This window comes from Esox lucius, chromosome 11 (assembly GCF_011004845.1).
Source record: "Esox lucius isolate fEsoLuc1 chromosome 11, fEsoLuc1.pri, whole genome shotgun sequence".
Classification (NCBI taxonomy): Eukaryota; Metazoa; Chordata; class Actinopteri; order Esociformes; family Esocidae; genus Esox; species Esox lucius.
In genome coordinates this window covers 51,390,061-51,399,342 of record NC_047579.1, presented here as the reverse complement: position 1 = coordinate 51,399,342, position 9,282 = coordinate 51,390,061, and the positions used below count along the sequence as shown (strand labels likewise).

The following is a 9,282-nucleotide window of genomic DNA, read 5'->3' as shown; positions in this document are numbered from 1 at the left end:
ATAAACATATACCCTCTCTGTCTCTCTCTCTCACACACACACGCACGCACACACATGCTCATTTCCTGTGTTAGGAGATTGCAGGATCAGGCCAGTATGCACAACGCTGGACAGAGAAACTGATCCTAGGTTCATGTCAAGTCAGGGGCCAATAATGCATGTACATTCTTGTTCTGCTGGATGGGCTGCTGTCAGGGGGTGGTAGCTAGCATCGAGCCCACCTGGGATGGGGCTGTGTGGGAACAGTGGAGGATAAGCTACAAGGCCTTAGCACATCCTATGTTGGACCTCCACTCCTTACTCACCCAAACCTACCCGCTGTATTGAAGTTGGTGGTTAACTCTGGCCATTGATCATAAAGAAATATCAGGGTCTTTACCAGGGTGGTTCTGGTAAAGAGCCTGGTTATTATTCAGTTTAGCTGAATGAGGTCTGTTTAGTCCATTGACTGTACTGTAATCAGAAAGAAAGAGGAATATGACTTCTCTACCTCCTCTCTCACATTTTCTTCATTGGCACACCTTTAACCAAGACCCGGTTACCCTAACTTCCACTTTCTAAACCGGGCAGTCTATAAGCTAACTGGAATGTTTGTTTGTGTAGGCAGTTGTTTAAGCCTTGTGCTGGGCTAGTGTCCATTGTGTGATTAGATGTGTAAGACCATGAGTGTGTTAATGTCTGGTCTGTCACTTCAATAGTGCCGTGCAACAGCGGTTGTAAACTCCAGTTTATCTGTAACGGCATCCTAGCTAGCTAGCTAACTAGCTAGCTGCACCATGCAAGTTACAATGGCCGCTATTTACAGACTAACAACTCCGAGAAACGGTGGGACTTGTCAGCTCAAGCTCTAACTGACCGCTACATCTAAACTTTAACACGGGGTTATGCATTGTAGTAGGCCTCTAAAACTCGTCATATTTGATTTCCCCTCATGCCTTTTCCTCCTTTCTCTCAAATCGGCAGAGAGAGGGGCGAGCCGGGTTGGTTAGCGCAGCAGCCGTGCACGCGACGCGACCGGGCCTGTGACGCCGGACCAATCAGATCGCTCGAATCCGAAAGTTTACCTTTTATGGCTCGAGCCGGGCATTTGACCGGGGATAAAAACCACGCGCCCGCCGTTCACCGGTTCACTCTGAGCGCCGTCATACGCAGCTCGTGCGGGATATCATTTGCCTAGAAACCGGTTTCCTAACAGCGACAACCCCCCCCACCCAAAGGTAAGATTAACTAAACATATCAAGTACTATAATGGCTTAGTTTGACGACATATGAGGTAAACAAGGCTGTGGTTATTTATTTTAGATCAGTTCACTTTGTTTCTGACATACCTATGGACTATACCACGACGCTCTTTGTCTGAGGTAACTAGCCTGACTGGCTAATCTGACATGCTTGTTTCACAGTAACTAATTGAACATGGTTGGCAAACTGTCTGTTAATGTTGGTCGGTCTATCAAGTGCAATTATTCGTCGTTTATAATGCTAATGTAATTATTGGGGGATTTGCAATTCACCGGACACTTTAGTGTAGTTATGCATTTGCAGTGTATTTTCTGCAGTCATTAACCCGTTGGTTTGTTTCTCAAGAACACTGCATGAAATCGTAATGGAACGTTTACCGGTTAACGGTTAGTTCACCAGCCCTTGATCCCCGGTAAAGGGGCTCAGGGGCATGGAGTCTTTGTGCGCGCGCTGCGGCGGGGTGTGACCTAGTTTATCTTCCTAGCTTAGCAGCATGCTAACACCACCATTCAGTTGCAACTTGTCACATACCTGACCTACACACTACTTAACCCCAGTAGTAGTGTGCTGGAGTAGTTTACTAACCCTGTATCATTGGACTTGACCAGTAACTGATTAGTATTGGAGTCATACAGTCAAGTTTAGCTTGCTGGTAAGGTAATTAGCGGGGCTTGGTCATGGTGGATAAGACCCTGAGCGGTTAGTTGGTCATTCACTGACTGTAAACTAACTGGATAAGGGGAAGAAAAGATTGCAGAACTTCTTACCAGTTATCAAGGCGTGGCCAGCAGGAAATGGACTCTAGCCAGGCATTCAGTGCTGGGCTAGCAGTTGTATCTGCAGTCATGGGTAATTAACCTAAAGCTTTCAGCTATAATGTATTCTACTTATTCTAACATTAACCAATAGTTGATCTAATTGTTTTATGAAGCAAATCATTACATATCGAAAGTGCCAAGTCATGACGCACGAACTATTTCCACGGTCGTCTTGTGTTCGCATTCCGTTTGGGGGGGGGGGGTCATCAACTTGGTAGAGGGAGTGGTCACGTCCGGGTTTGAAAATGTCGAAATAATCCTTTCTGCTTAACCCTGGTGTTCTGGTGGCGCATGGCAAAGCTGCTGAAACTAACATGTCCTTATATGGTAATATCAGAGAATGCGGCGCCACTTCCTTTGTCTGGCTGTGCAGAGCATAGGGCGCAGTGTAGTGCTCCACCTAGCGGTCACACTGCCGAACTGCACTCAGAAACAGGAAGCAGCAACATATCGTCACCTTGTCACGGGGTGCTGTGCGGAAGTGTTTCACTGACTCAGTTGGTTTCAAAGTTCGTGTTTTCCAACGATATCTTCCCTTTTCTGTGCAGTTAAAAATGGAAGATGAAATCGCCGCACTGGTTGTTGACAACGGATCCGGTATGTGTAAAGCCGGGTTTGCAGGAGACGACGCGCCTCGTGCTGTCTTCCCCTCCATTGTCGGTCGTCCCAGGCATCAGGTGAGCCACAGATCTACTGATCCCAATGTGTTACTGAGTAGAGGTGTACATTTCTCCATTTTTAAAACAACCTTTACTGTATTAAAGTGGGGTTGTTTTTAATAAGAATATACGTTACTTTGCTTGAAGTCCAATTCATTTCTGTAGCATTAATACCTGTTTCACTTACCTGTAGCTGTGTATGCTAAAACAAACTGTATGCAACATCCTAGCCTGTCGCACTAGCCTAGCTGGCACCTGTATGCTGACTCTGTCTTGTCCCCAGGGAGTGATGGTTGGAATGGGCCAGAAAGACAGCTATGTGGGAGACGAGGCCCAGAGCAAGAGAGGTATCCTGACCCTGAAGTACCCCATCGAGCACGGAATTGTCACCAACTGGGATGACATGGAGAAGATCTGGCATCACACCTTCTACAACGAGCTGAGAGTGGCCCCCGAGGAGCACCCCGTCCTGCTCACAGAGGCCCCCCTCAACCCCAAGGCCAACAGGGAGAAGATGACCCAGGTACACAGCAGTACACTGCAGCCCTGTTGTTCATACCTGGCTTGTGTCTCCTGTCCTCTTGCTCACCCTGTACTCCTCTCCTCCAGGCCCTCTCTCCTTACAGCTGACCTGTCGTCTCTCTGGAAGCTGCAGGTCTCTCTGCCTGCCTGTGTTCTGCCTCTGCATTTTTCTGGTTGCTAGTAATGAGACTAGATGCATATAGAGTTACTGTGAAACACTCGTAATGTTAACCGTGTTTTTATATTGACGTGCACAGGCCAATAGGGACGTTTTGTTTCTGCACAGAGTTTCTCCACTAACAGCGGTTTCACCCCTTCTGCATGTTCTACCATGTGTGGCACCATTGACCCCCCCCTCCCCCCCCCCCCCAATCCTCTGGACTCACAGCCTGCCTCCCTCTCCTCCAGATCATGTTCGAGACCTTCAACACCCCCGCCATGTACGTGGCCATCCAGGCTGTCCTGTCCCTGTACGCCTCCGGCCGCACCACTGGTATCGTCATGGACTCTGGTGATGGTGTGACCCACACAGTGCCCATCTACGAGGGCTACGCCCTGCCCCACGCCATCCTGCGTCTGGACTTGGCTGGCCGCGACCTCACAGACTACCTCATGAAGATCCTGACCGAGCGCGGCTACAGCTTCACCACCACGGCCGAGAGGGAAATCGTGCGTGACATCAAGGAGAAGCTGTGCTACGTGGCGCTGGACTTCGAGCAGGAGATGGGCACCGCCGCCTCCTCCTCCTCCCTGGAGAAGAGCTACGAGCTGCCCGACGGACAGGTCATCACCATCGGCAACGAGAGGTTCCGCTGCCCTGAGGCCCTCTTCCAGCCATCCTTCCTCGGTGAGTTTCCTAACCGCCTGACCCCACAAACGGCCAATCGGGTTGTTTCTGTGAACCTGGTTGTGACGGCTCTGTCTCTCTTGGTCCCCCCCAGGTATGGAGTCCTGCGGCATCCACGAGACCACCTACAACTCCATCATGAAGTGTGACGTCGACATCCGTAAGGACCTGTACGCCAACACAGTGCTGTCTGGAGGTACCACCATGTACCCTGGCATCGCCGACAGGATGCAGAAGGAGATCACCTCCCTGGCCCCATCCACCATGAAGATCAAGGTGAGCCTGACCGCCAGTGTCCATGTTGTGCCTCCCGGCCCGGTGTCGTTTTGTTTAGCCTCCTGTCCCTCGTGGAGGCCCTCACCAGGCTAGAGGAGTTGACCAAAGACGACTGAAATTAATACGATCAGTACAGCATCAAGTTCTCCAGTCTTGTCTAGTTGTAACCTCTACTGCCACCTAGTGGTCGGCTGATTAAACGGCAGGTCTGTCCCAGGCTCACATTCAGTACAATGTTTAACGTCCTCTGCCCCCTTCCCTCCCCTCTAGATCATCGCCCCCCCAGAGCGTAAATACTCCGTCTGGATCGGAGGCTCCATCCTGGCCTCCCTCTCCACCTTCCAGCAGATGTGGATCAGCAAGCAGGAGTACGATGAGTCCGGCCCCTCCATCGTCCACCGCAAATGCTTCTAAACAGACTGTTCCCATCCCATATCGACCAACCCAAACACCCAACTACGACTTCAGCTCTGCGACCAAACACACACACACTCACACTCACACACACACACACACACCCAGAGGGAGGAGGGGAGGTGCAGAGCGAGCCTAGGGCCTCTCTGTCTCATTGGCATGGCTTCTGTTATTTTGGCGCTTCGACTCAGGATCTGACAAAAAACTGGAACGATGTAAACAACAGCAACGTTTTAGAATAAAAATAACGACCCCGAGATTCTACCATGCATCTGAGGACTCAAAAAAAAACAACAACAAATGTACATTTTTCTTTTTTTTCTTTCTTTGAGTCATTCCAATTGTTTGTTTTAAACTGTGTTCAGAACAGGAATTAGCCTCTGTGAAGGCGGTCGGCTCCAGCCTGTCACCCAGGCCTACTGTCACATGGGTGTAGTAGTATGGCTTCTATGTAAATTATGTCACAATGTCGTCTGGGTTTTTTGTACTTGCAGCCTTAAAGTCTTGGTCCTGTTAATTTTTTTTCTGTTTTTGTTTTATGCAAATGAACCTGAGCGTGACCTCTGCTTGGTTGTTCTGGGTCAGAGGTGAGTGGGGGCCAGGGGGACCAGAGTGGGGGGGGCCAACTTGTACACTGACTAAACTCCCAATAAAGTGCACATGTGTTCCGACATGACCTTGTTGTCTCGCTCTTCTGTTAGCTGGGGAGGGGGGGGCAGGGTGTGAGTGAATGTGTTAACTCTGAAGAAGTCTTAAGACTGTTTATAACAGGTCTTAAATTGGGATGAGCGATTAAAGCCACCATCATACTAGTTTTCCAGACAAGATACACAAGTCCTATGGATAATTCAATACCAGGTTGCAGGGAGATTGTAACTTAGTACCAGCGCAGTTAAGCTTCTTTGTGGAAAGACAGGCTGTTCATTTTGAGTTGCTGGGCATGCACTGAATCAAATCAGTTCCTTAAATCTTTATCCTGTAACACCTAAATGGGTGTTTGGGCCGACTTAAATCGTGGCAGGCTAATTCAGAAAGGTTGCTAAAATGGTCATCTACAGATGACTCAGATGCGCCCAATTTCTAGCAGCGCAACGCGTTAACGTATGATTTCGCGCTATGGGCGTGTGCATAAAAGCAGGTTCAGGCAAGTCGCAGTTACACAAAATATCACGACTCGCTGCGGATTCCGCCTTCATCCCATTTATCAGCATTTTTTTGCCTTCGCATTTCTTCCAAGCGCGGTGTGTGCGAGGTGTTTTACACTACACCCGTCCACAACTTCAGTTATTGTCAGGACATAAAATGCTATTTAGTCCGAGTGATAACTAGCTGAACAAGCACTATATTTATAGTTAATGGCTACAGGTGACATGGTCATTGTGTTATTGATGACTTAAATCGGACTATTTTCGCGGTTTAATCCAATTGGAAAGCCACCAGCCTCTTTCCCTTTCGGAGTTAATACAGTAATTGTTTGATGTTTTTGTGAGAATAGGGAAGTCATGGTAGGTTATCCATATTTGTTTTGAGAGTGATCTGAAAGCTGTGTTTTTATGTAATCAAATAAAACGGTAGGCAGTATGTTTTTCAAGTCACCTGGATTTCATCTTTGGGTCGAAAAGATTGAACTAAAACAAATACATTAAACTAGAATGAATACAATAGAGTGCCAACTTAAATTACTGATTCGTCTGTCATTGTTTCTATACCTTGAATCCAATCTAAGGCATAACCACTGAAAAACGGGCCACTGCTCCATCTTAATCTTTAATAGGTGTAGTGAGTGAATATCAAGGAAGAACATTTTTGTTCAGTCCATTCTGACACCTACCTGTTAGCCCAACATCCTGTCACCTAGCTGTTAGCACAACAACCTGCCACCTAGCTGTTAGCCCAGCATCCTTTTTATTCACTGCTCAGTAATGGTAGAAGTTAGATGCTTCATTCTTCTTCCACGTCAATAGGGATTAGTCTGCTGCAAATAACGTCTTGTTTGTGTACTTTTGTCAACCAGAAGCCCCACAATCATGATCACAAATATTGATCACCTATAGTCCTTCAGGATTTCAGCAGCTGCACTAACTAATTATGCTTGATCTTATTCTGGTGTTTAGAAGTATACAATAGATGAACCAATCCAGTGCGAAGTCTATCCATGTCACCCCCCCTCCCCAAAAGAGAGAGGAAGAGCGAGCGCATCAGGGGGAGAGGCGAGTGTCGCACTTACCATGCTCCCAATAAAGTCATTATGCACTTGGATTGCATTGAAGACGCTACAAGCAAATGTTTTGACGGCGAAAGAAGTGGAATAAATGATTATGGAGAGCGAGGATAGTGAAAATGGGTCTGAACATTCAGGCAATAAGTATCAGGATGGAATTTACCCATTTGTAAAATGGGGTAAGTGTAGCCTAAATGATATTCTATGATAATGTTTATTATTATTTTGCCTTGTTTTAGTGGAATTACTAGGCCTTTATGATAACTTGATATAACGGTACGGTAGCCAGTGGTCAAATGTGTGCCTATGCAGTGTTGTGTAGAGTGTCACCTGTGGATATAACCATCCAAAGGAAGACTGGACACATCCCTGTTCTAATCTCCACCACTTCCAGATATGGCCTATGTAGGGAATTCCAAAGGAATTAAAGGCACCCCCTATTCAAGACACCCCATAAAAAAAAGTCCTGAATTCAAAAAAGGGACTGCCATCTAGTGGTGGCCTTTGGAAGTACAACATGACAGAATAAGTTCAGTGACCCCAACATGGGCATTTTCAATGATTATCATAATTTGTAAGGGGAAAAAATGGATGTGGATGAGAGTAAATAAAATGTTCATTTTATTATTTTATAAATTCAAAACCATTCAACGTGTAGTTATTCTGAACACCTGGGGGTACTATTTTATTTAAATATAAAACCAAAATATATGCACTTGTGTTTTAAATACATCCTTCGTGTAGCTGAGGGTCTGCAGAACCCCAGGATATTAAGCACTTCCTTCTACTATACAGGACGAGCCAAAATGTCAAGCGAGTGAAAGGCGGATTTGAAAACCCTGGCTGTCAGAGGGTTAAATCCACCGGTGGCTTGAAGGACTGGAAAGTAACCTACTGTAGCACAAGACTGTGGCTACGCCATTTTACCATTAGGTGGTGTCACGATCACATATTTCGATATGAAGGAGAGGGGACGGAGTAACACTGGGAACCTGGAGAGTTTGTATATAGATCGCTGTCAATATACAAACAATACCCCATAATGACCAAGCAAACACACCTTTTTAGGAATTTGTGCAGATAAAAATGGAAGTATTCAGATCCTTTGCCGTGACATCCCGAATTGGGCTCAGTTCTGTCCTGTGGCTGTCGAAGCGTCCCTGAGATAGCTCTGTATAATCTATATAATGTCACACACTTATAAACAGTGCAAGTCAGAGCAAAGATCAAGGGATGAAATTCAAAGAACTCTCTGTTAACCTCAGAGATTGAATTGGGTCGATGCATTGATCTGGGAACGTTATACAAAACATTTACCCAGGAGCACAGTGAGCTCCATTGTGAAATGGAAAAAGTTTGAAACCAAAAAGCTTTATTGATCAAGATTTCCTAAAGCCAGCTGTCCAGCCCAACTAAGTAACCAGGCAAGAACCAAATGGCCACTCAATAGAGCTTCAGAGTTTCTCTGCATTGCAGAGATGGGAGTACCTGCCAGGACAACCATCTCTGCAGTCCTCCATCAATCAGGTCTTTGTGGTAGCGTGGCTAGATGGAAGCCACTCCTGAGTAAAAACCATCTGTCATGCTGCCTGTAACACTTTGACTTCGGTCTCATCACACCAGAGGATATTTTTCCTCATGCTCTCAAACTATCAGGCCTGAATGACAAGCACAACTTGTGGTGAAAATGACCTGGACCACACAGCCAAGACAATGCTGGAGTGGCTTTGAGAAATGTTTCTGAAGGTTCTTAAGTGGCCCAGCCAAAGCCTGGACTCAAACACACAGAACATCTGTGAGGAGATCTGAAGATCGCTTTTCACCGATGCTCCCCGTCCAATCTGACTGAGCTTTAGAGGATCTTCAAGGAACAATGGAAAACATTTTCAGGTTCAAATTCAGGTGTGCAAAGCAGGTAAAGGGTTACCCAATAATCTTTTGATCATTGCCAAAGGCACTTCTATAAGTGCAGAATATTTATAAAGCGCCTGAATATTATGTCCATGAGAGATTCCCATAAAAAAAAAAAAATCTAAAAATGTATATTACCCTTTGTCATTATGAAGTGAAGAGGCCTGAATACATCCTGAAGGCACTGAATCCGTTTGTTCATCATGTATAAGTTGTGTACATCTCTAATGTCTACGTTGTGTACATCTCTAATGTCTACATAGTGTACATCTCTAATGTCTACATAGTGTACATCTCTAATGTCTACGTTGTGTACATCTCTAATGTCTACGTTGTGTACATCTCTAATGTCTACGTTGTGTACATCTCTAA

At 46.1% G+C, this 9,282-nt stretch overlaps 1 protein-coding gene across 1 annotated transcript; it reads left to right on the top strand.

Moving 5' to 3' along the window:
• Window positions 1–1,096: 1,096 nt before the first annotated feature.
• actb2 (actin, beta 2) lies at window positions 1,097–5,454 on the top strand. Its single transcript, XM_010905274.4, has 6 exons — window positions 1,097–1,217; window positions 2,609–2,737; window positions 3,003–3,242; window positions 3,650–4,088; window positions 4,183–4,364; window positions 4,635–5,454. The coding sequence occupies exons 2-6, from the start codon at window positions 2,615–2,617 to the stop codon at window positions 4,776–4,778; spliced, it is 1,128 nt and encodes a 375-aa protein (XP_010903576.1). The 5' UTR covers window positions 1,097–1,217; window positions 2,609–2,614; the 3' UTR covers window positions 4,779–5,454.
• Window positions 5,455–9,282: the final 3,828 nt, after the last annotated feature.